This window comes from Lissotriton helveticus, chromosome 3_1 (assembly GCF_964261635.1).
Source record: "Lissotriton helveticus chromosome 3_1, aLisHel1.1, whole genome shotgun sequence".
Taxonomy (NCBI): Eukaryota; Metazoa; Chordata; class Amphibia; order Caudata; family Salamandridae; genus Lissotriton; species Lissotriton helveticus.
Window position 1 is genome coordinate 2,088,717,437 of NC_136061.1, and position 27,871 is coordinate 2,088,745,307.

The 27,871-nt window shown below is 45.1% G+C and overlaps 1 protein-coding gene across 2 annotated transcripts in view; it reads right to left on the minus strand.

Annotated features, from left to right (window-relative positions):
- ARPIN (actin related protein 2/3 complex inhibitor) overlaps window positions 1–27,871 on the minus strand; it is a 229,552-nt gene that overhangs the window by 175,560 nt on the left and 26,121 nt on the right. For both annotated transcript variants that reach the window (XM_078683241.1, XM_078683240.1), the window contains exons 2-3: window positions 8,229–8,304; window positions 7,868–8,000 (exon numbers count right to left, since the gene is read on the minus strand). In XM_078683241.1, coding sequence (XP_078539367.1) covers window positions 7,868–8,000; window positions 8,229–8,304 — 209 coding nt within the window. The remainder of the gene's footprint in view (window positions 1–7,867; window positions 8,001–8,228; window positions 8,305–27,871) is intronic.

Consider the following 27,871-nt stretch of genomic DNA (forward strand, 5'->3'; position numbering starts at 1 on the left):
TCAAACATATTTTCAAATCCTAGTACTCTTGCATGTAGATGGTGGTACTGTGCTTCTACATTGCCTAAAATTTCCCACTTGGGTCCCTCTAAATGGAATCCAATATGCCAAAACCTGGTTCATCAAGAGTCTGAAGTAAAATGACCACATGACCCCCTACCCTTTGAATGTGTGGGTGTTGGCAAAGCCAGCTGCATCACCTAGAAAGACATCACAACCTTCACCCCCACCTGCAGCTGACACACTCATCTACAGTAGCTCTTGGCACACCTGCAGCCAGAACACCTTCAGAGAGAACACACCTTCTCTACCTGTCTACCTGTACACCGAGCATCTAGAACGACATCACTGTATCAATCAGGATACAGGGATGGATATGAAAGAGATGTCCGAAGACGCCTGAAATGGCAGAAAACGGTCCCCGGAAGCTTGTTTCCTTCCCAGTGTAAGAATTGGCTTTTGTAGTCTGGTCTGCCCTGTTCCCATGATGCACTGGGCCAGGGACAGACTAATTTGCATGAAACTATAGGAACTCCTCGAGAAGCATTTATCGTCTCCATGTGTTTTTATCGCCATTGTGCGAGCGCATTGAAATTTAAAGAGCCTACTCTGGAGGCTTGGAATTGAGCACGGCGATTCAGCAACAACCCGAATAACAGACCCCACATTAAATAACGTTTGTGATTCTAAAAACCACCCGATAATTTTTAGCCTGAGAGTTTGAATCAGTCTGTGGAGGCGTCGAAATTTACAAGCTCCGTGTGCAGGAAGTTCGTGTTTCCGGGCAATAGGGACCCATTCTGCCATATTGCTGAGGCCCTTGTATATCGGTCTACTATAACACAAACTGCAAACTTAGCAGATTAGAATTGTGCACGAATTGAAGCAGCAATTCTATTTTAACCACCATATGGATCCCCACAGTGTGAAGTGCTAACCACTGTGGAGTGAATCGTTGTCTTATTTCACTTTGTTAGAAAGTTGTAAACTGTCTTGAGAAAGGCGCTGGCCGCCGAAACGCGTCGACACACAACTTATTCACTCATGTTCACGTATTTTTTATGTATATGTACTTTCTAAGGATGGTATATTTTTAATCATTGATGCAAGATACATGTATAATTTTTTATGTGATTGTAATAAATTTTGTTACCATTTAGAAACTGTTCTGCTGCCAGTGTTGGTCTTTATAATATTGTCTGATATTTTGAAATACTGCCTAGGTATTGTTTTCCTCAGACAGACTAATTTGCATACAGCCAGGTTCTGAAACTGGGATGGTGCAATGAGCTAAAAAACGGTGTTGGATCTAGCCCTGATCTCTTGACTGGGTGAGAGTACTCTGCTTAATTCAGAGACTCTGTCCATCACCACCCCTTGTTGTAAATTATGAAAGAGATGAAAACATATCTCTTTAGAGACTTAGTACATTGTCAACTTCCCCTTTCAGAACTTGGCACCACTATCCTACATTCAATCTTTGATTGTATCTCTGCCTTCAACCCTGTACAGTGTTAACTGCCTTCAATAGATTTACTGTACAATCCTACAAATACTATGAAGTCTGGGAGGTTGAAGGCTGGCAGAAGGCTTATAGTTTCTCTTGGAGTAACACCACAATGGTAACATAGCAAATAACTGGAAGTCAACACAAAACATCTATATTCTTTCAGTCCTATGGTTCAGCAGTAATGCTACTCTCACAATGTATGAGAAGAATAGAAGATTGGTGACATCAGAGGGTTAAGAAAATATGGGGTGTGATGTGTCCTAAGACCACAATTCTTCAAAAGTGAGTGACATAGATTGTGACATTAGAGAGTATGACAGAGGCATTAGTCACTAAGCAATTCAACAAAGGGACAATTGCGAACCACCATTATTGTATGATTAGGAGAGAGCATTACATCCACGCAGTATTTAGATTTATAGAAAATGTGCCTTACACAGCACATCATGACAGCAAATGTGTCCACAACTTGATAAGAGTTAACTGAAATGAAATTAGGATTTATAACGCGTGCTAATACCCAGAGGTGTCTAGGCGCGGCGGCTCAAATCTGAAGTGTGAGCCTTCGCGGGGGAGACGAGAAGAAGGGCCACTACTTGTTAAACAGTAGGGTTTTTAGGGATTTGCGGAAAGCCAGGAGGTTGTTTTCTGTCTTCAGACCTATTGGGAGTGAGTTCCACAACTTCACTGTCCCTGCAATGAAGCTTCCCCGCTCCCTCCCCACGCCCCCAGTTGCCATTTTGACTTTAGGGACTGCAAGTCTTGCGGAAGTTGCAGAGCGTAGCTTCCTACCAGGGCGATACCACTGAAATTTGTTTGCCAGGAAGTCCGGTCCGTGTCCATGGAGTGCCTTAAAGGCAGTACAGAGGGCCTTGAATTCAATCCTTTTTACTGGGAGCCAGTGCAAGGAGGCTAAGGCATATGCTATTGATTGCTGTTTAGGGATATCGAGCAGCAGACAGGCTGCTGCATTTTGTAAGACCTGCATTTTATTGAGGAGATGCGTACGTATGTTAAGGAACAGCCCATTGCAATAGTCCAGTGTGGACAGTAGGATCGCTGTTACCACCGCTTTCTGGAGCTCTAGAGGAATGAAAGGAAGGATCTTTCTAATGGTTTTGATCAAAAAGAAGCAGGAGGAGGTGATTTCATTAATTTGCCTCTCAAAGGATAGTTTAGACTAAAAAAATGACTCCGAGGTTTTTCACCTTATTGGCAGGAGTGGGGATTTCGCCCATTTCCTGTGGCCACCATTTTCGTCCCCAGAAAGAGGTATCATTTCCAAAAAGAAGCCCCTCCGTTCTTCCTGCGTTCAGTTTGAGGCAGTTGTGGGCCATCCACCTTGCACAGGCATGCTTGAAATCTTAAAGAGGTTTCTGTGTGGTCTCTAGTAAAAGATGCCACGATGTGTGTGTTATCGGCATATGACACTGTTTTGAAGCCAAAGGATTTTTTGAGCAAGCAGAGGGGGGTAACATAAGTTGAAAAGTGTTGGGCTCAATGAGGAGCCCTGTGGCACTCCACAGGGCAGTGTGAACCAAGATGAGCTATGCCCGTAAAGCTCCACCCGCTGTTCTCGGTCAGTGAGAAAGGATTTTAGGAGGGCCAGAGCCTGACTCCCATGGAGAAAAGGCGACTAACAAGCTGGTTGTGGTCAACCGTGTCGAAGGCCGCGGAGAGGTTAAATAGGATCAGTGCTTTCTTCCCGCCTTTATCAGAATCTCTCTGATTTCTTCAGACACATTTATCAGGGCCAACTTGGTGCCATGTAGACTTCTAAAGCCATACTGCCTACAATCCAGTAGCTTGTTGTCCTCCAAGAACTTGGTGAGTTCTGTATTCATGGCCATCTCAACTATCTTAGTAGCAGACTCTTAAAAGGAACTTGATCAGTGTTTCCCAAACTGTAGATCGCAATAAGTTGCCAGACAATATTGGTAGTTGCAAAAGTCCATGCAATAAATAAAGCTGCCTTAAAATTCGGTATTATGCTGTCCCATTCGTGTTTCAAAGGCAGAGGTCAAATGTCAGGCTATGTCTTCTTCTTCTTATGTTTTTTAACACAGGGGCTGATGTCTACAAACTCCTCTCACTTTGCAGTCAGAGAAAGAAAAGTAAAAAGAAGTATGTGACAATCTAGCTGGAATACAGAGGGTGTGAAGGGAAAGGCCGCAGGTTTTCATTTTTGTAACACAACAAAATGTAAATACCTGTATGAACTGTGCCCATTCAGCAGTTAGAAAAACAAAAAGATGAAGCACGTTGTTTTGATTCTGAAGTGTGATGGAAAGAAAGATTTTAATAGGGTCAGAACACATCAAGACTATTTACTTGGTGATGCACAAGCAATAAATATTAACTAAAACCTGATTTACATGCACTATCATATGTTTGAAATAAAATTGAATCAATTAAAACGTTGTCTGTACAAATGTAGTAAGTATTTCAATGAAAGATTTGAGGACTGTAAATGCTCATTAACCGTTTGATCTCATTTTATCTCCGACTCACTTGAAGTGAGACCACCATTTAATACAGGACTCACATATCTTTGAAATTACCCCCAACACTCATGCTTATAAAGTTTTGAAGACCTCTAAAAACACTTTACTACAAAACTCTAGATTAGACTTGCTTACCGCAGCGCGCACTTTGCTGTTCATTGCTTTTAAACCCTTATAACTTAATTTAATCGCGCCGCATACCTGCGCTGGATTTTTAAATTTATTTGATCGCGCTGCATACCTGCGCTTGTTGGCTTTGTATTGGGCTGTCTGGGGGCAACATTGCAGTTGTAGCTCTCACCTGCACTATAATAGTGGATCACCCTGCACTTGGCAGGATTAAGGGCAGTCAGGTACCGATACCCATCGCTTCGCGGCGTTTCAGGCCGCCATCTTGGGAGGGGGAATCTGGGGCTGCCGATTTACGGGCGCCATCTTTGTTGGGGGACTAGTTGTTTCCCTTGCAGGACTCCCACGTGTATGGTTATTTAAGATGTACAGTCCTTCAGCGCGCAGCGGGAGCGCGCCGGAGGTGCGCCAGAGGTAAGCCCGTTTGCGCCCGTTCGCGCACAGGATGCGCCGGGTGCCGGCAATGCTGCCTCCGCGTCTCCTGTTCCCCTTATGTATTCTAGAGATGAACTCTTAAGCCTGAACCCCGGTGCTATGCTAAGCTGACAGCCTAATTTCACTAGTAGGCACCAGCCATCTTTCAGCAGTAGGCACCAAGAATCCTTGTCCTGTGGCTTGCTGAATGTGAGATCTCTCAGCAAACATCACGTGGAAATTGCGCTACTCATCGAGTCTCATGAGTTAGATATACTCTTTATGACTGAGACCTGGACCAAAGTGAATAGCACGGTGGAATTGGGCTTAGCCTGTCCCCCAGGCTATAAAATTAGACATAATCCCCGGGTGGGGGCTAGAGGAGGAGGAGTTGGTCTGATCTTTAGGGAGACACTAGATCTTTCCCAGCTTGTTATTAAGGAAATTCCGGGCTGTGAACTGCTGGGTTTCTCTTTAAATGGTCAGGGAGGTGTCTTCTATACTTGGCTGTTGTGCTATAGGCCTCCAGCCAGCGCTCTGCCCGTTGTGACTGAGCTTATTGATCTTATTTTCGATCTTTCCAATTCCCACACCAGGTTTATGGTGTTGGGAGACTTCAATCTGTGGCCGGATGGACCTACCGACTCCGCTTTTAAAGACCTGGTACAGGCTTGTTGCAATATCCATCTGCAGCAGCTAGTACTCTCTCAGACTCATCTAAGGGGCCATGTCTTAGATTTGATCTTCGCAGACGTGAATCAGGTGACTATACGGAATATCCTACCTCTGTGCTGGACGGATCATGCGCTCGTCCATTTCTCTCGCTCACTTCCTGCCGTCTCGGTGAAGAGAGGCAGCTCAGGTGCTATAAAGGTGGGTAGACAATGGTCAAAGCTCCTGAAACAGTCAACTCTGCCTACTCTGCTTCCGGATGGTTTTACTCTGGGAGATAGTGTGGATGAAAGCTATGGGACCCTGAGTCAGCGAATTTCTGCTTCATTGGACCTACTGGCCCCGCTGCGGAAAGCTAGAGACAGGACCAAACACGCTATGCCTTGGTTCTCGAGGGACCTTACTCAGCTTAAACTCCAGTGCAAGCGGGCTGAGCGTGCCTGGAGAAAACAATATCTTGAATCCGATAGAGCCCTGTTTAAACAGGCACTGGCGATCTATAAAGCTCAGATTAGGTGTGCCAAGGCCAGATTTTTAGAGTCGCCGCTACTGTCAGCAGCGAATAAATCTCAGACCCTATTCAAGATCGTTAAAGATCTGTCGCGTCCCGCATGCGCTGCAAATGTTATCCCCGCTTCTCAACTCTTGTGCGATGCTTTGGCACAGGCCTTTGAGGACAAGATTGCTACCATTTTGAGCAATCTTGTTTTATCGCCTGGCTCAGACCTTCAATCTTTGCCTAACTCCTCTTCAACACCTGTTATGGAGAGGGATGCTAGGCTAATCCGGTTGAACAGTTTTCCCTTTCCGTCCTTTGAGGATTTCTGTACACTGGCTAATGGTGTTTCCTCGGGCTCCCCCCTCGATCCACTTCCTCATAAATTCTGGAAACTGTTCCGTGAGGAGCTCTTTCCGCCACTTTTTGCCATATGTTGTCAGTCTTTCAGCTCAGCACGGGTCCCGGAGTGCTGGACGCTGGCGGTGGTCTCCCCACTCCTGAGGAAGGAAACACTGGATCCCACCTGTCCAGCAAATTACAGGCCGATTTTGTTACTTCCGTTTCCAATTAAAATTCTGGAGAAATTGGCCACAAAACATCTATCCAGCTTCTTAGAGACCAATGCCTGCCTGGACGTGGCTCAATTTGGTTTTAGACCAGCCCATGGGACTGGACTAGCATTGGTGACTGTCTTGGACTATCTTCGGACGCGTGTCGACCAAGGTAGAGCAGCCTTTTTAGTGCTGCTCGACATGTCGGCCGCATTCGACACGGTCAGCCATACAATCTTGATCAGGAGATTGGAGGAAGTGGGGGTGTCTGGCTTGGCCCTGGATTGGCTAGTGTCCTGCCTTGGTAACAGACACCAGGTGGTGGCCGTGCCACCCTTCAAATCCAACATCAGAGGGGTTGGGCAGGGCGTGCCCCAGGGGTCGGCCATCAGCCCTATTTTATTTAATCTTTACCTCCGCCCCCTGGTTAAGTTGATAAAATCCTTTGGCATAGCAGTTACCAACTATGCTGACGACACCCAACTTATCTTCTCGTTTGAGGGAAAGGAGGCTGTGTCACAAGAGATCTTTCACCGTTGTATGACACTACGGCGGATTGGTTGAGTCACAATTCCTTGCAATTTAATAGCTCCAAAACCGAGGTGTTGCACTGCTCAATGGACCGCACCCCTAGGCCTCTTCCTCAGGATTTTTGGCCTTCCTCATTTCAGGGCACTATTCTCCCGGGTGACTCCGTTCAGAACCTGGGGGTTATGTTCGGTTGCAACCTTCAGCTGGATGTGTCCGTGAATAAAACGGTGGCCACCTGTATGGCACTACTAAACACGCTGCGGAAGATTCTACCTCTTCTTCCCATGCGGGCTAGGCCAGAGGTAATGCGTAGTATCATCTTAAGTAGGTTGGACTACTGTAACGCACTACTTCTGGGGGCGCCTGTCACCTTGGTGGGAAAACTGCAGCGAGAACAGAATTTCACTGCTAAATTGGCCCTCTCGCGCCGGCGTTCTGACTCTTCCTCTTTGGCACTCACGGATCTTCACTGGTTGCCAGTTCTTCAGCGGATTGACTTTAAAGCCCTCCGTTTGGTGTTCAGGGCCCTACATGGTCAGGGTCCGTCTCCATTGCAGGATTTGTTCTCCTGGTATATCCCGTCTAGATCTCTCCGCTCGGCCTCAGCTTGCTTGGTAGTGGTTCCCAAGATTGTGAGGACTAGGATGGGAGGTCGCTCTTTCAGGTTTACCACAGCTAGACTGTGGAACTCTCTACCGATATCCTTGAGAAGTATGGGAGACCTCCCTTCCTTTAAGAAAGCTTTAAAAACACATCTTTTCCCTAGGACAATGTAAGCATGGCAGTAGCTGGAAACATCGTTGTATGGATTACTGAAGTCTAAGCGCCAGGATACCCGTTGGGTGACAGTCATTGCGCTATACAAGTATGCCAATACATACATACACACATACATTACAGAATGTGAACCACTATCTGCTTAAATTGTGACTACATTATCAGTATTTGCCCTCATTTTACACATCCAAGGTATGCAATACCTGTGGAATGACAAACAGCAGAAAGGGAAGGGTACTTCAGGTAATTAATAAAGAAGTGCAGTTTACTCAATACTTACTATAAGAGGACAGGAGAAAGCCCGTGTTCACCTTCTTTGTGTCACTAAAGTTTGGTTCAATTTCATTTCCCTTTGGATCAAATTTTCGGCGATGGATTCTACTAGGTCTTATATACAGAACATACCACCGTTCCTGTTGAGATTTCAAAGGTCAAAGATTTAGAAAGAAAAAAAAAAAAAAAAATTTACACAAACAATTTCATACAGTACAACCTGTACAGAATGATCATTCACATTGTTAGCAACCTAGGAGATAAAACAATAATTTTATAACAGTAGACTATATGTAGTTGAAGAATACAGAGCACACACGTTAAACCTATTAAACTACTACAGAATTAGTAGGACCCTGTTCACTCACCTTCTTGTTGTTAATGTCTGTAATGGCATGGCGGGAAAAGTCCACTAATTCTCCTTCGAGAATCACACCAGGACCACTGCAAGATAGAGAGAAGACATTAGTAGCTAACCCATTAGATGTACCTCTTGGCTCCCATTTGTTTGCGCGCATGCTCCACAAAATTGTGCATATTCATCCCCTTAACTAGCTGAAAAAATTTACACACAACAATAAAATCACCTTCTCTGAAAAGCACCATCACACTCCTAAAATGATATGAAACTGTGGACATTAACAGAAGTTCACTCGCAATTGACAGTCAATAGATGATCACTGCAGAAGTAACAACAAGCATTTACAATGCAACGGTCTCGCCTTTGCAAAAGTTAGAGCCATTGGCATTGTAAATTACTAACTTTTTATTTATGTGTCGGTTTTGAAAACAGATAAATAAATGGCATTGTCATTTACAATGCCAATAGCTTAATATCTTGCAAATGTGAGACCTATTGCATTTGCAATGCAATAGGTCGTGTATTTACGTGAGTTTGAGCTATTAACATTGCAAATAATGCGTTTTATTTGTTTCAAAAACCAAAACATAAATAAAAGGTCTCTCAAACTGCTGCCTCTCTCCCACTGCTGGTGTGGGTTGTGGGTTTACAGCTCAACACACACACAGACACACTCACTCACTCTCTATAAAACAACCCAAAAATGCTATCAGGTGCAATTCACAGAAGGAACTTAGCGGACAAAGGGTCATAACAGAGGGTTGTGGGGAACACTAGTAATGGTGGCTAATCAATAAAGTGGACGAACAATAATCCAAGATGTGGTACCTCAATGAAACAGATGACCTGCTGCAAAACAGTGTACCGCCTAAATCTAACCGCTTCACTTCGTCCCACTACTTAGACGATCTAATTATACATATTTGGTAACAGCGTTTACGCCCTGTCATATAGAGGTAGGGACAGAATTGGTAATCGACCACCACGATGCAGCTGTTTGTCACTCATGGGATAAAGAGCACCCAGCGTGAGAGCCAGTAGAAGCAGATGAGACATCACAGTGAAATTGCTAGTTGCGATCGGGCTACTATCTCCTATTTGCCCCAACTGGCTGCGGAACACTTTAACAACATGACAGGACAATATTATAACACGCGGTCAGAAAGAGAAAGTCTTGCCACGTGTCCCTGCGCATGTGCTTCAGCCGATGAGGAGCACACTACACTAGCTAGTTAATAATGCAATTTAAGGTGGGCATTTTGTTGGTAAGGCTCAACTAAGTTCTCCCAATCTTCGTAAGCATTTATTGAGAATTGTTAACCGTTTATATGCGACCGAGCAGCCAACATGACCCATCTGAAAAGACTATCAAAACAACGAAAATAGTGTGTGAGGTAATGACATATTACCTCCGGGGGTACAGTGTGTGGACGGACTGCTTGGCCTTCAGAGGAAGTAGTGTTGTTACTACCAAGGAAACGCCAAGAAAATCTGTAAAAACCCTTCTTTTGAACTTAATCATCTAAGTTCCCATTATTCAACATGCAGACATTCCCAAGTAAACTATGATCTGTTAGGGAATCAAGCAGCTTCACATAACTTCTGTGCAACCCCACCAGGGGCCGGTACACCTCTTCTGGCAGATGCCTGCAGTTTAAGGTACCCTCCACTACGCACCACATCCGGACAGTTGAAACTTGCTCGTTACGGGAGCGCTGCCAAAACCAAATCTTATGCAGTCAAAAATTAGATGGTATAATTTTCGAAAATAGACACTTTGAGGCATTCACCACAAGAACAACAAATGTACTCTTACAAGATCGATAATTCAAATCCATATTGACCCATTTTACAAAAATAACATCGAAGTGCATAGTGGGTGCCGATTTGTGAATAAAGAGCTTAATTTCACCATTATCCACAGGGATATGTGAAGGGAGACCTGAAGATGTTGACGTAGCGTAAATCAACGGAACAGCATTTCAGAAATAAGAAAGTAGGTCACCACCAGGAACGAGAACACTCTGGGGAATAATAGAAATGTTTCGGAAACGTTCCGACTGGAGCAGAGGGTTGCCGAGCCGACCATTGTTGAGACGCCGGACCCTGGCGAGGGCTGCCGAGCCGACCATCGTTGAGACGCCGTCCACCATCTGATACATTGAGCATCCTGCTAGCTCGTGCACCTCATCACCAGGCACCATTTCTGCCCGTCGTTTGACTGCGATCTATTTTTGACTGCGACCAATCTATACACGAGACTTTCTTTGGCAGGAATTATACAAGTATCGCAGGACAGTCCTTCTGCCCTTAACATTTGGATTTTTGAATCTGCTTTATCTACTTCTGTAGAGACTTTGAAATACTCAGCGATTACCGGGACCCGGCTGCAGGGCTCTGCACCTTCCACCCTGACTCATCGCCTCCATTCATCGGCAACTGGTTGCTTTTGCCATCCGTAGTCACCCAGTTGCGACCTAGATCTTCTCGAAAAGGGGCTCCTAGAGAACCCTCCCTTATAACTCTACCAAGTATCGACCAGCTTTACGACTGCCTGATTTTGTGGGACACTACTGAAGGTTACATCTCTGTTTCTGAAAACATGGCTTCCTGATGAAGGCACATAGCCGAAACGCGCATAGGAACACATTCCCTAGCCATGCCCCAATTCACTACAACTTATCATTATGAATTGTATTGGGACCATTGATTGTCTGACCTGACACTTAGTGACATGTTTTAGTTCTATCATTCTATGAATTAACTTTTGAATTACTGTGTATTTACTGTATTTAATATATATTTAGAGAAAAAAATCTTTTTCAATTAAAAATAACCCTGTGAAATTATTATCTCTATGTATTATTGATGACATGTATTTTCTGGCATTCGTGATTTAATTATTCTGTTTAGGTCCACTGTATTTATTTTGTTCCTAAATGTTTATATTTACACTAGGATTACTTTCCCTGATTTAGGAACTTATTTCAGGGGTACCCCTTTTTTTGCTCCCATTTTGCCTGGGTTGTAAACTCCGCTCACTGTGTTTTTCACACTCCGAGCTCCGGAATTTCCAACGCTAAAATGCTTCCCAGCGAGATTTCTCAACGCAGGTGGTTGCAAATGGTCGCTACCGCTCACGTTGAGAAACCTTCCGTTCATGCTGAGGAAGCTAAGCTACCTCTCGAGTAGAACTTCTACTCGAGTGGCAGAAAGAAAAGATCCCTCTTGCGCTGCGCAGGATGCTGTTCACGCTGATTTTACAGTGCGTGACAAACACGCAGCCCTAAAAATCAGTGCGAACGGCACTAGGTAATGTACTCTGCAGCTCGCGGAACTCCACGTAGCTTGGCGGAGTTTTCAAACTCCGCCCAGGACTAATTCTGTCCCTGGTATTCAAAAATACCTCTGGAGTAAAATAAAGCATGCACTATGTTTCTGCATAGGAAGGAGTTTTGAATATGTGCGTTTTCAGTTCGAAAATTGTACCTAGAATGATTGGCACATTATGCCTCCTTTGCACTATATTCTCTAACATACCACCTGACCACTGTTTTCAAATTCTTTAAAAGTCGAAAAGAACAGTCAAGTGCTCATCTCACTGTGTTTACAGACATGTTGAGACAATGGAAACAAGGTTTACGTAAGAAAAAAAAGCTTATGTGACCAGGCAATGAATATTGGCCTTACCTGTTTTTCCCAGGTTTCCTACAGCATCATCGAACTTTAAAAAAAGTTATTTTTAGCCATGCTGCACTGCAGCCACACTGCTATATAGCACTGGCAAAAATAATTGCCAAGGCCAATAGCTCACATAGACGTGGCCTATTGGCTTTGACAATGCTGGTTTTCGAAATTTTCAAAATGAGCAGGACTACAAAGGCTATTTTGGTATTATTACAAGAGATTTGTATCATTCAAAAATATATGCTATCTCTAGATGGTGGACGTAATGCTGAACAATGCAAACAGTCATCACCTGTCAACAGATTTGGGTTTAATCCATTTTTGTTTGCCCACTATGCTACCCCAGTTTGGACCCAGACATATGCAAATCAGTCTTGACCCTGCTCCTCATCGGAACACTCCAGCCTGAACTGCCAAGCCAGGTCCTCCTTGTACCAGAAACAAGCATCCTGGGACCGTTTTTTGGGGTATCACCCCTTATCAGCCAGGCTAGCTTGAATCCACTTGGGCAGGGAGCACAGGACTGTTGCCATTTTCACAAGTAGGACACAGATAGGGTCACGCATTTTGGTTTGTGATTTCTAGTAGAACAATGTCTGTTCTTATGCTTTCCATATACAAGTTTAATAGGAGTCATAGCCTTTCCCAGAAACTGCTAAACGCTTTGCTTTAGCTACCCCAGTGGTTCGTAACCTTTTGACTTCTATGGACCACATTTAACCATTACTGAAGCCCAGGGAGCCCCAATGAATCATTATTGGAATTCGAGGACCCCACAGTCATGGTTTACAGCCGGGGACCCTGCCATAAGCATTTTTGATGATTGGACATGCAAAACAATACACAACAATACAGAAACAAGCATTCAAACTGGTGAAATATTTTATTTAATTCCCAAATAAATAAAAAAAAATATGAATCTTCATGGGAAGGTTAACAATTCAGTTTAGGCTACTCATCGCCCATACTATATTGTGTTTGATGCACTCGCATTACTCCCACAAATCAATCGGAGGATACTAACTTAATTTTTCGCCTCCAATTTCAAATTCTTTCACATTTACAGAGCGTTTTAAAAATGTCAATTTTAATTTTTGCTTCTTCATATACATACATTTTATTGTTCCGTTAATATTATTTCATTTTCTATGTAGCCACAGACACACTGAGTAGCCTTCGCGGACCCCGAGGGGTCCCTGGACCAGAGGTTAAAACCACTTAGGTACGCCATGACCTCTTAAATAACCGAGGTCTTAAGTCCACATAGCTCTTGTATGTTTAATTTCAAATTCTTCCATCATGTGTACATCACTTTGGTGGTATGCGCAAAGCCTAACTCATGTTAGACCAGCAAGGGTGTACCCACACTAGAATAGTCAGACTCAACATAAGCATGTAAGCTGGCAGTTTTCCTTAAGGAAAACTGATTACTCATAAACTGGGCCAGAGAAAATGTTTCACCTCTCTCCAGCTACAGTATTTCTCCCACAGTGTTGATTCTGATTGGTGTCAAACAAGAGAATAGAAAGCATGTCCACGAGTCGGTGTACCTGGTATATTTCACTTTTTGTAAAAAGAATAAATAGAACATTTGCTTGCAATACATAGTGGATTTTTATAAGATATGTAATTATACTTATAAATGCAGTTACAACTGTCTGCAGGTGCCACAGACTTCCTAAATGAGGTGAATAGAGATGATGGTATGTTAAGTGGGTGCCTTGTAACAGACCAAAGTACCTCACAATTGTGATCTTCACCCCAGAAGACTACTTCAAGCTGCTTACCATGGTAAGAAATCATGTTGCCTGTCTGGGAGTGGCTACTCCTGTTGGACCGACGTTCAGCAAACAAACCCGTCCCCTTGCACCGGGGTTAATCTCCTCAAATCGTCTCTTCTTGAAATACAGAGAATGAGAACAAAGAACAGAGGAAATTCTGCCAACAAGCCAAGACTGAAGTAACTTTGTTGTTAAGTTGGGTGTTGGTTACTCCATTAATAGCTTACTGTCGGTACACTTTAAACTTCAAATGATCACGATATTAATGCCAACTTTTCCTTATGGAGGGCCTTGCTGGTGTCCATTGACTGACGCAGTCCTGGACCGCTCTGTCTTTGCCTGATTTCTGAGATATAGAAGTCTGTTCTGCCATGCCAGAGTGGATCCATTTTACACAGCTGGACCTGAGAGCTCACCAAATGACCTCTGAGAGCAGTAAGATGCTCAGACAGCATTTCTGCCCTGCCGCCCTCTTCTGGAATCCCAAATTACTTGTAGGTCTTTCTGGCCATGGTGCAAACCCTTAAGTAAGGTTAAGAGCTGCATGTCATCACCCCAGTGTCAGACCATATGTACTAAGAGTGGTGCACACATACTTTTGGCTTAGCGATTTGACAACCAGCTGAAAGAAGCCTGAAAATGAAGCAGTTGAGCCTAAACACACCGTGGTAAGTGGGCGCAGAAGAAGCACTGACATTGGGTGAGAGGAAGCTTTATCAAGGTTCTTCTATACAGAGTCTGAAGTTTGTGCAGTTCAAGGCATTCAGCATCACTCCATAAAAAGTGTCTGTGACTACCAAAGTAAGTGACTCTGCCCAGCCACACCAGCCTGTGGGAACACTTCAGGAGCACTCAGATCAGGCAGACAGCTGGAGCTCTACTTTGAAGCACCACAGCCACATCGACCTGGATGGACCCTTCTACTCCACGTTTTCGCTGTTGAACCTAAAACTGCTCATTTCCTGAAGGTTGGGGAAAACTCCAGTTCCCTGATGGAGTTCTGCTTGCATATTACCCTGCTTCTGCTGTTGATCTCACCAAGGTGGACGCCCATGGCCCACTCAAAGTCTCTACAAATTATTACACAGAGCACCAAGATTCCCTCTTTACCCTGTACGAGTAGACGAGAGGATGGTTGCCATGAGATGCTGCAGGTAAAGGTGAGCTGGATGGTGACTGCCTGGCAAGCAGACTCCCTCCCTTTGCCCAGATTTACTTGCTTCAACTCTGTAGGACATGCTGATGTTGCCCTTTCTTGGTAACTACTAGATCAGGCCAGCGGGCAAAACACCATAAGCCCACTACTATTCTCAGTGGCCTACAATCCCAGTTGCATGGTTCAACTCACAATTCATGGCTATGTAGGAGTCCAGTGAAGTGCTTGTTTGATTCCTAGCCCGATCCAGAATTTGAAGAAACTTCCGACTGGTCTTTGTGTCCCCTTTACTCTGCAGGGTCCAGAATCCCACGGTCAGCCATAGGTAAGAACTCAGTCTGTTTCCTTCAGTATTACAGCCTTTCCATCCTGGATGTGGAGGCATTGACCCAATATAACCAGTAACTATTGACTTTCAATAGCTACAACTTTTGAGTTTTTAAGATACTTTGAAAACCCTAACACAAAATTGGAAGGCAGAGCAGATTTCCTGGAAAAAATATATTGAAAGCACACACAGAGAATCTTCCCACAGGTTGTCTACAGGTCATTGTATTGTGATTGTAAGTTTACCTGTGATCTCGTTCAACTGTTGATCAAAAACAGTGTAGCAGGAGGTATAGTTTTTGGTGGCAGGCTTGGTACTCAGTAAGGGTAGTGTTGGTTTTTGCTTCCTAAGAAAGATGCTGTGATTCATCTAATTAAGGCCACTCGATCATAAACAGCAGTTACTATGCTCATTAAAATGATCAGGAATCGTATGTGTGGCTGCTCAATGATACTACTACTTTGTATTAATTTCTGACGTTCTGTGATTTTAATGAGCGTGTTGCTTGATATTTGTTTTTACTTTAGTGTTATGCATATATATATTTAATGTTTTCACTGGTAGCAACTCTAGCTGGACATTCCTTCTGCATTGAAACTCAAGAACTGTGCTACACTGCATCCAGGCCAATGGGAGTCACGTCCAGTCTCACATTTGGTGCCTGGGCACAGGCCTGCCAAGCAGCATTGCATAAACCGAAACGTACAAACAGAGTTAACATTGGCAGTCACATTCGGCACTCGGGAGATAGGGAAGAGACTCACGAAGAAGTATATTACCATTGTGTGTGTGACTCAAAGCTGTGCATGAATCACCTAACAATGGTCGCAGAGGCAGGACAAACCAACCTTTCCTCTGAGCTCTCGAGCCACACACATGGGGGTTACAGGGGGTACACTGAGTGAGGGCTGGCCTCCTGACGCACGTGTAGTTGTCCCTCTTTAAAATAAATCAGTTTCAAGTAATGAACTGAGCTGTTCAGGTCCATAATGTAAATGTGCAAAACAGAAACTTACATGGGAAACACTGACATGCCTAAAAGATGTAAGATATACACGTTTGCCATTCCTCTCAGCCTCACCCCTCACAGCAGTTTATAATGAATTACGCAGTCAGTTGAGAAATGTACTAAGAGGCCTAGAAGTCCACCCCGTTGGGAAACCACGACCAATGTTTACGTTCTTCCGCCCCTCACACGTCGCTTCCTGCTAGAGTGCCACAAACAGAGGCAAAACGAGCGACTTGAGTTAGCGCGTCAGTAGTTCTGCGCCACTTAGACAAAAGCACATCTCATTTAGCACTCCCAGGAACAGCCGTCTCGTCAGACAGAAGCTTGGACCACTTCCAGGCTCGGCCAGAGCAGAGGCAGCTGATGCCTCTGCGGGGACTACCCTCGGCCTCAAGTCATGGAGTCACACTGGACAGGGCGGTACTCGGAGAACTTTTCACATGCACAGAAGGCTCAGTCTGCACAGCTCACCACACCCTGCAAAAAGCCTCCGAGTGCTGACATGACACCAAACTTTCTGCTAGAGTGCCACGGCTCTGCGGCATGAACCAGCTCACTGCTTGGCACAAGAAAATCTTTAAATGACTAAGAGTGTGAAAAACAACAGGTCGTGGTTTAGCACAAATGCAGCGAAATAGCCGCACGTCACAGTGTAGGTAGCAGGCAAATATTATTTGGGATCCCAGCAAACCGCCCTGAGCACAGAGTTGTTTATCAGAGGGAAATATTTCTAGGGCAGACGTGTTTGGTTCCCCCACGCTGTGTTTGTGTATACGGTGCCTCTCTGATAACAGCCAGCAAGGAGCAGGGAACAGAAATGCCCCGCAGCATCCAACATCCGCAGGAACCGGCAGCTCGTACGGCTCCGTTTGTAGAAGAGCCGAAAGTTAAAAGCAAGAATCCATTTGAATATGGACAACGTAAAACTGCGGCGCAGGATTTCTCAATACCAAGTACTTACTGAGTCTTGTCCCTACTGGAAAATCAGCGTCAGAGCCAGCCTTCTCCAAGTCCCAGGCTGAACGCACTGCAGCATATAGATCCTGTGCATTAGGTTGTTTCCATTGCAGTGCCTGCCTCCCCGGCCCGCTCTGACTTCAGTTTGGAGAAATGCTCTGCTGACCAACCCTCCTGTCAGCACACGTGACACGCCCCGGCCCGGCCCCGCGCTGCATCACGACTCCCCACCCGGGGCCCTCTGCTGCTCCACCTAGTTTATAATAATAATATGCGCATCTGTTTCTGATAACAAACCCTATGTATACCGAATTAAGTCACTTCCTGCAATTGTGCGGCGCTTAGAATGTACTTGTCATGGCACTTACACGGTCGTATTCTGCGGTTGTTTTTTGGGAACGACGCAATACCCATCACCTACTCTTATTATAATGCCTGACTGAAAAAGATGCACGCTAAACAAATGCTTACATGACGACAAAATGTAATATTAGTTCAGAGAAACGGAATGAAGTTCAGCACGCAAACACTAAAAGTGATAAAACATTTTTGGAATAGGTGCCTTCGCTGCTTAGCATTAGCAGTGTTACGCTAAAGCAAAGAAGGGAAAAACACCTAGTGTGAGATGCAATGAACCTTCCCAGACTGACAGCTGCAGACGCCACTTTGAGAACAAGCTGAGGATCACCGGGCGCAAAACAGCGCGGTGACACAGCATGAGACGCAGTCGCCGTGAGCATGCACGGAGGCTGAGGATCGCCGAAGACACGCAGAGCTCCGAGTCTGCCTGCTGCCGAGACTGACCCGCTGCGGAGGGAGAGGGACACGCGGAAAGAGCCCGGTGAGTGGGGGGTGGGGGGAGAGAGGGAGGGGATGTGTCTGTGTGTGTGCCTGTGTGTGCCTGTGTGTGCCTGTGCGCGTGCCTGTGCGCGTGCCTGTGCGCGTGCCTGTGCGCGTGCCTGTGCCTGTGCGCGTGCCTGTGCGCGTCCACGGTCCCGAACTGCCGCGCGTGCCCTGGCCTGTCTCCCTTGAGAGGGATCTCGGCAGCAATAGGTCTCGAGGACGAGACCTAAAAATAGTATGATCTAAAACAAATGAAAGGTGAGTCAATACGGAAAAGTCCTAATATATTCTGTATAACCTTTGGAATAGTTTATGATTCATACAGAAAAGAAAAAGAGTTAAGATGAAGGTTTGACACGCTGTAAAGAACGAAGTCAAGTTGACAACAAAACAATGTCTAAAAGAGGAACAAAAATTAACAAAAATGTGTGCTGCATCCCTAGACTATTCACAATGTCAGGCACTGCTGCTCCCCTGCAACATCTGCCTTGACACGGTCATACTCACTACACAAGAAAGTAGTGGCAACATGTATTTTTCCTGTCTCATGACTCCGAGACATTTACATGGGACTTTAAAAGGCTTCCAACTACAATCTATAAGGAAAACAAAAACCAAATCAATCAGTGGAGCTGGTATAGCGCAGCTCGTCACCACGGGGGGGGGGGTCTCCAGGCTCTGTGAGGGAGCCTCAGTCAGAGGTGGAGGTCGAAGAGCCAGGTCTTGAGCTGCTTCCTGAATTCATTCAGAAAGGGGGAGGTGCACAGGTGGAAGGGGAGGTTGTTCCAGGACTTGGCTGCAAGGTAGGACAAGGAGCGGCCCCCGCATCGGCTGCGACTGATGCGTGGGGCGTGGGCTAAGGCAAGGGTGGAGGAGCGGAGCTCTCTGATCAGTGGACAGTCAGGCTGTTGATGTAGGTGGTCCGGTAATGTGGAGGTCTTTATAGGTGTGTGTTTGAATAGCTTGAAGTGGCATCTTTCCTGAACACTAAGCCAGTGGAGGGACCTGAGGTGAAGGGTGATGCTGGATCTTCTGGGAAGGTCGAGGACGAGTCTTGCCAACAAATTCTAAAAGGTTTGGAGGCAGGTGAGTTATTTGGTGGTTCTGGCGTAGAAAGCTTTGTCGTAGTTGAGTCAGCTGGAGATCAGGGCCTGGGGTTACTGTTTTCCTGGTCGAGATGGGGATCCAGCAGAAGATCTGGCGAAACATGGTGAGCGTATGAAAGCAGGCAGTGGATACGGCGTTGAGCTGTTTCATGGTGAGATGGGAGTCGAGGATGATTCAGAGGTTGCGTACATGATTCGACGGGGTGGGTGATAGGCAGAGAGCAGAGGGCCAGCAGGTGTCGTCACAAGTTGAGGCTGGTTTCCGGATATGATTACCTCAGTCTTGTCCGAGATGAGTCTCAGGCAGTTGTTTTTCATCCAAGGGGAGATGTTGGTCAAGGTGGTTTGGAAGTTGTATCTTGAGGTGTGTGGGTCTTCTGAGAAGGAAAGGACGAGCTGGGTGTCTTCAGCATAGGAGGTGATGTTGAGTCCCTGGGTATGGACAATGTTGCAAATACACAAAGTGGACAAGTCAGTCTCTACAGATGATGGATCTTTCATTAGTAGCGGATCTAGCAATGAAAGCTATGGATCAAGCAATGGAAACTACAGGAATAGACAAAGAGGCAGAGGGCACAACACCAACTGACAACAACCCTGGCCCAATACATATCAAGGCGGAAAAATTAACTACCAAGGCCCTTTACCACAAATGCTACCACTGGTGGCCCCACCAATGCTGTATGGCTGGAACCCCCAATTCACACAACCACCACCACAATTTAGGAACCCCAACCACAGGTTTCCTTTTTTAGGATCAGGCCGTAGAGGACGAGGGAGACAAACCCAAAGAGGAAAAGTACATTGGGAGGAAGATATGAACCCGAGTGCCAACACACGCAGCAAAACAAAGGAACCACAGGCAAGACCGAGTGGAAGCAGACACTAGTCACTAACCTGTGGGGCCACATCCTCACAGATGCAGAGGAAGAAGTACTTAACAAAGTACTGGGCTTTTCACCAACTGCCAAACTTGATACATTTCAACTTCATTGTGAGCTTTCTGACTTCTTTCGGAAGCTAAGACTAAAAGACTTTTTTGAAAATCAATCACCTGCAGAAACACAGAACGAGGATAAAGGCGACACTACCTTGAAACTTAAATCCACCTTTAACCCACCACCACACACTACACCTGTGGAACTAATAGCCTTTGAACAAGCTATCTACAAAGGGACAGAAAATACCACAGAAGACCATATTTTCAAAAATACAAGTGCGAAACAGTTTGCCACCATCAAAGAGCTGAAAAATAATGATGCCATCATCATAAAACCTGCGGACAAGGGAGGTGGTATAGTCCTATAAAACAGAAGTGTATACCACACTGAATGCTTACGCCTTCTAGTTGACACTATCGCAAACTGCAACAAGATCTAAGTAACACCCTCAAAAGCAAAATACAAATACTGGTACATGAGGCAGGATCGAATGGAGACATCAGAAAACAAGAAGCTGCATTCCTGACTTCAAGGGGCACCAACATACCATACTTTTATACAATCCCGAAGATTCATAAGAACAAAACACCCCCGCCTGGCAGACCCATCGTGTCTGGCATTGGTTCACTTTTGAAACCGCTGTCTCGCTTTTGCGATTTCTTTTTGCAACCAATGGTACAGGCAACCCCTGCCTATCTGAAAGATACAAAAGACCTACTAAGCCACATAACCAACTTTCAATTCAACCCCGCAACATCAATCCTAGTGAGCATGGATATTGAAAGCTTATACACCAGCCTACCTCAAAATGACACACTTGAGGTCCTCCGCACCTCACTTAACAGTACGGAATGGAATTATAGGACACCTAAATCATTCGTCCTGTATGTGCTGAATTAGAGTTACAAGACAACTTTTTCAAATATGAAGGCACTCTATTTCTACAATACGGAACTTCAATGGGCAGCACGTTCGCGCCGAGCATGGCCTGACTACATGTGTCCAATATTGAAGGACTAGACATTCTGAACCCCCAGTCTCCATTTGGCAAGAATATACCATTCTACAAGAGATACATAGATGACGTCTTCCTAATATGGACAAATACCGAAAACAGACTGCTAGAATTACTTGATTGGATTAACACCCTTGACCCCAACTTAAAATTCACGCACGCTAAAAGCCGAGAGAGCATCACCTTTTTGGATCTGGATAGAGGCACAGAAAGGTGGCCTCACCACCAAGACCCATTTTAAATCCACAGCAAAAAACTCTGCTGCGCTTCGAAAATTTTCATCCTAGACCACTGAGGGAAAATTTACCCTATAGGCAATACCTCAGATTAAGACGCCATTGCAGTGAAGTCAAGGACTTTAAATCACAGTCAGACTCACTCACAACAAAACTGATGGACAGGGGTTATCCTAACATATCATCAATAAAGCCCAAAAAAAAAAAAAAAAAAAAAAGAGCAAGAAACCAGAATCAGGAAAGCCTACTAGAGAGTACAGAGCACACAGAATCTACCATCCCTTTAACTTGTGTGACCATATACTACTCAATCTCAAACAAAGTCGCCAAAATGATCCAGAATAATTGGAAAATTGTAACTTCAGGTAAACTACAATGGGAAAAACCACTATTCTCCTATAGAAAGATCACAAAACGTACGAGATAGTTTATTAGGGCGTGTGGACACCAAACTAACTCCAACCAACAACACGGTGCTTAATGCATGGGGTCTACCAAATGTCACTGGCCACTTTCCCTGTGGCAATTGAAGAGTCTGTCATTTAACCAAAACTACAAAAACCATAGACCTTGAACAGGGAAAAATATGGAATAACAGAAGACACACCAACTGTAATTCAGCTAACATGATCTATCTAATCACATGCCCATGTCAACTGAGGTACGTGGGCATGACCAGCCCCAAAATAAAGACCAGAATATGCGAACATCGGAGCAACATCCGATGTAAGCGGAATACCACGAAACTGACCGACCATTTCCTAACTGCAGGACACACGACCAATGACATGACCTGGGTGGTCATTGAACAACTAGATGCATAAACTGGAAATGTACAAGACATACTTTTGGGAAAAGAGCAACGTTGGGTGTATAGACTCAACTCACACCAAAGGTCTTAATGACAATGTGCCATGGAAGATTATACAGAGAAAATAATCATATTGTATTATATGGTTCCAATGATGGAGATGCGTGGTACTAGGCAATAGGCCCACAGAGACCCCAGATACACACCATGTCATAGTACTATGCACTAATATATCTCCTTATGAAACACGTCTGAGGTAGAGCCCAGACACCCATCCCAGCGTCAGGACTGTGCCCACATACATTACTCTAGAGCTCTCCATATGACAGCCTGTATAAGATGAGCCATTAGAGTACTTGAAGTCTGCCTGTAAATATTGCCCCAGTAATGCACAGCAGCGTCCTCAGGCTTTGCCATAGTGTTCATCTGACTAACGTTCTAGTTATTGGCACCCTAATGCGCAGCCGCAGCCTCACATCATGCCACTATCTCCGTAAGGTCAGCGCACTACTTTCTGGAACATGCGAGCCTCGTAGTTCCGACCATGTGATGACGTGACCACTTCCTCAGTCTTCCTACTTCTAACAGGAAGACCTTAAGCAGACCGCACAACGGCGGGATCCGATCCACAACGTAGGTTACAATGATTTCTAGCCCCAGATAAACGCGAGTACAAGCGCCAGCTAGCAATGGGCAGGAGCCACGGTGCGAGTAAGCACATTACCGCAACTGCTGTCTCTGCCTTTTTACTCTTTTTAGGGTCAGAATTGGGTGTAGCATTGTATGATTGGATCCATGAGGCGATTTTCAAACCAAAGTGAGGCTGCATTCATGTTGTCAGTCAATATGTCCCATCCGTCTTTCTGTGTTAAATGTGTTCTCTTGATATAAATCACGCGCATCCACTAGATACTTAATTTTAAATACTCACCAAATGTGGCAGAACGCGAAACATTTGAAGCTTACAAATAGTCCACCATTGAGTAATACGCACAAATTACCTACGTGTGCCATTATTTCTGATCTGCATTTAATCAGGGACCACCGGAGCACATTGTACCACGCTTGGTTATTTTTCAGATAGCCATCATGCATGCATTCACTATGTCACATGCATAATGCCATCTTCCCATTTCTTCCCTACATTCCCCCCTACTCTTCGCATGGAGGAGCGCTATTAAGTAGGACATGCATGAAATGCTTGAATACAAACAAATGTCGCATTGTAAATCGCACAAATGTGGGAATCAAAGCAATGATGTCCGCACACGTCCTAAAATCCCTATTAGTCACAAACTAAAGGTGCAAATGGGCTTGAGGCACAATCCCCTATACCTCCAATGAATGGGTAGCTGGTAGTGACACCACCGGCTTGCACAAAATTACAACAATACAAACAGTAGCCCAGCACACTTTACAGGAAATATAACAATTTAAGCAATTAGAACGCCAAAGTATTCCAAAGAAGAGTCGATGTTGTTCATTTTCAATTTGATCTGTGGATGTCAGTGATCTTGTGGTGAAAGAAGCCTGCTAGTGTGTCGCAGAGGGCTTGGGAAGGGCGGATGGTGTTCTCGTGGCAGAGGGGCAGGCAAACTCTCGGACAATGTTGAAGAGTTCCTTGGTGTGGTTGGTATTCGCTTCTAAGCAGATGGTGAGCACTTGTTTCTTGGTCTCCTTGAGCCAGTGATGGTAGCTATTGAGGACAGTGTTGAAGAAGTTGCGGTTTGCAGGGGGTCTTATCGGAGCGCCACAGTCTTTCGAGCTTCTTGAAGTGGTGTTTGAGGGTCAGAAGTTTGGGGGTGTACTAGCTGGCATGTTTGTTGGTTCTTCTGCTGGGAATTTTCTTCTAAAGGGCGATGGTGTCAGCCGCTAAGGTGATCCACTTGGATAAATTCTGGATGTCGAGTTCGAGAGAGTCCTTGAGGTGAGGTTTGGTTTCGTTCAGGGTGGTGGTTTACTGGGGTTTGGTGACTTTGCTCCAGGTGCATGTGGGAAAAACAGGGTGTCTTGTGGGGGCTTCAAGTGGGCTGTCGATGGAGAAATGAAAATGCCGTGGTCTGTCCAGGTCAGCTCGATGATGAGGGAGAACTTTGCGCTGTTGTTGGTGGAGAAGATGGGGTCCAGGCTGTGTCCTGTGCTTTGTGTGGGGGCAGTGACCAGTTGAGCGAGGCCGATGATGCTCATGTTTTTGAGAAGTGAGGTGGTGTTGGAGTCGGCGAGGTCTTTGAGGTGGAAGTTGAGGTCACCCAGGAATATGTAGTGATTGGAGGCTATCGCTAGTGGAGCAATGAAGTCCGGGATGGTGTTGAAGAGGTTGGCGTGCTTGCAGAGGGACCAAACGTTAAGTAGAGTGCAGTGGCCTTCATTGGAACTGAAGCAACTACTTTGGACAGGGACAGGGGTGGCGACAGTCTGAACACAGACTGGTCAAAAGGGAAGCCAACCAAGAAAATACCAAAAACAATGAAAAGGCAAAACAGGGAAAAGGCAAAACAGGGAAAAGGCAGCGGAGATTGGAGCGACTGGGGCACGAACCAGAGTTCGGGTTGGTTGGAGACGGGGCAGGAGTGGTGCCTCTCAGCTACGGGGGCCCAGGGAGGGAGGTGACCTTGACCCAGAGGTTGTGTGCTACTGAAATCCATGGTGGTAATTAAATTATACAGAATATGTGCCGAAACCCTTATCTATAAACTTAAAAACAAACTGAGTAAAAAAGCCTGCATAGGCAACCAGAAACACTGACTGGGTCACCTAATGCAGAACTGCAACTGCACACAGGTGAGTTGAACTCTATTCAGGTTTGCAGAATCACATCAATAGACATGGTCAACTAGAGCAAAGGTAGTCATGTTCAATATGATCTTGACAGAAACCAGACCTATTTACATTCAGCAAAGAAATTTAAGTGACTGCATACATAAGGCCAAGGCAAATCCCCCGACTGGCTCTAAAGCAGATAGATACAGGTATTGAAGGAGCTGTTTGGCTTCCAAGATACAATTATAAATTCTAGAAGCTTTCCAAGGAACAAAAAAGTGACATTTAGGAGTATTTGAAAAGTGTGCCCAAATGTTGTCAAGCATGGTGTATATAACTCTTTTAGAAATGTAAAAGATTGACCAGCCTTGCCACAACAAGTGCTTTTCCTTGGATATGGGCCTAAACTGTAAATGTTGTAGATTAATTTGCAGCTTTATAAGGACAGGTTAAGAAAAGCGAGTGAAGCAAATTGTGACGCATCATTCACTGGTCTTGAATTTAAACTGTCGGATTAACAGCTGAAGCAACCACAGAGATTCAAAATTACTTCCTTCCGAATATACATGAAGTTATGTGGATAGTAAAAATTATTTTTAATTTAGGATTCCCCATATGGAAAAAAAATATATTTACATGTGAATGTCCAAATTGGGGGGATAATATCCTAAACAAAAACATTTTTTAAGGTGCTGCGTGAAAACACAAAATATTAATGTATTTAAAAGGCATTTGGAATTCTTCAGAGAGTAATTATTAGTTGTATACATGGCTTCTACACAAAGAGGTTGCAAACGTACAATAAGAGATCTGAACCTACAAGTACATGTTTAGCTGAGAACAATACAGTGGGACATAAATCTAAAAAGATCTATAAAAAATGATGCTGTACTCTTGTTGGAAAAAGATATTTTCACAGTGGTGGACAGCAGAGAAGGGGCTGTTAGACTTTATCGTAAGGTTGGAGTTCCTCCATGGAAATGGAATACAAATAACCAAAATAAAGTCACCACAATAGTAAGAAACCAAATCTATTATTTCAGTGGTGTTAACTGGAGGTATCTTGAGTATTACTTCCTTGTCAAAATCCATACATCATGAGATGCATCCAAGCACCCAGATGGGATTTTCCTAGCCTTCGTTCCTTTCCCCCCTTTTTAGGTTTCGGCCTGGCCGTAGCAACTGCGTAGCAGTTGCTCCGCCCAGGGCGAAAACTTATGTCCTACATATGGGGCTTTGGTCCCGCATCTGTCTTCCATTGGCTAGCTCCATAAATGGAGGCTAGCCATTGGAAGAGATTGGCTGTCTATCACGCTTTCCCCGTGAAAACGCGATTCGGGGGCGTTTCCGTGTGTTTTTTTAAGTCCCGCCCTCTCCTCTTCCCATTGGCTGTAATTTTACCTTCCAGCCAATGGGAAGGGGAGAGCACGAAAAACACGCCCCGAATCTGCCGGCCGGGACACCCCCGTGACGTCATTCCCCGGGCCGGGCTAAGATTGGCTGCCGGCCCGCGACCTGACTTGTTAACATATCTGGACGGAGACCATTTTTTCTAACCCTAGGTCTTACTTAATGTCATCTACCATATGCTGGCTATATTTCGCCTCTTGAAAACCTTGGCAGGTAGATGCTAAATGACCTCCATTATGTCTTGGGCTTTGTAGCACTTGAACTGCACATTAGATACTGTTTTACCCTTTTTACGCGCTGGCATCACGAGACTTGAAGAGGTCCGTCTTTGACCCCGTTTGTTTTATTTTGTTTAGTTTTGTTTTGTTTGTTTATCTGTTTTTTCATCTATATATCTTGGCCCCTTTTGTATAGTTTAATGGCAGTGAGCCACTTTGCTATTCTGGATCTACGGCCGTAGAATGTTTACACTATCCCCAGTTCCGTAATGGCCGCCGCTTTCACTGTTGTCGGTATTCACAGAATGTGGTCCTATTTCCATCCCCATCGTTCGTCTAATGACCACTCCCTCAGGCGCTTTGGTCCGCCCGCAGTGTCTTGTTGGATTGGTGACCCCGGCACTTTTTCGGGCATTTAAAACACGGGCTTAGAACTTCCCGCACCTGATGACTCTGGCGTGAGTATCGGCGACCGGCGACCGCACCAACCCGACGAGGGATGAAAGCTATCTATTTCAACTGAGCTAGGTAAGCGTATAGTTGGCCCCTTGGTTCCCCGCTTTTTGTCCCTATCCCGCATTTAGTGCGACTAAATTATGTGACGGAGTCCTAGTTTTTCCCTTGATCCCGCGATGTTCAGGGCAGTAACTGGGCTTATATCCTGTATATTGCAGATCTTGGCATTAAACCTCTGGCGATCCAGGCCACTCCCACTCCCACACAAAGATGATGGTGTTGGGGGATTTCAATCTGTGCTCAGAAGGATCAACCAAGACGGCCTATGAAGAACTGGTACAAGCGTGTCTCAACATTGAGCTAGAACAACTAGTATTCTCCAAAACCCACGCAAAGGGTCATATTCTTGATCTACTCTTTGCTGATGCCGGTAGTACTTCAATTCTTGACGTCCTGCCACAGTGTTGGACGGACCATGCTCTTGTCCAGTTCTCCCTCGCGTGTACTAGCACCTCTCTGAAGAAAGCGAGTGCGGCGGGCACTAGAACAGGGAGACTGTGGTCTAGACTTCTCAGACAAGCCACTCTGCCTTCTTTGCTGCCGGATGGCTTTGCACTGGGAGTGAACGTGGAGGAGAGCTATGAGACTTTCTGTCAGAAAATCTCCACTTCTCTGGATTCTTCGGCCCCGATGCGGAAAATCAAAGACAGTACCAACCTTGCCATGCCATGGTACTCGGAAGAACTCCGGCAGCTCAAGCTACAATGCAAACAGGCTGAGCGAACCTGGAGGAAACAGTACCTGGAACCACACAGAGTCCTCTTCAGACAAGCACTGGCATTCTATAAGACCCAGATCAAGCTGGCCAAAGCCAGATTTCTAGAAGAATCTTTGCTGGCAGCTGTTAATAAATCCCAGGCCCTATTTAAGATCGTA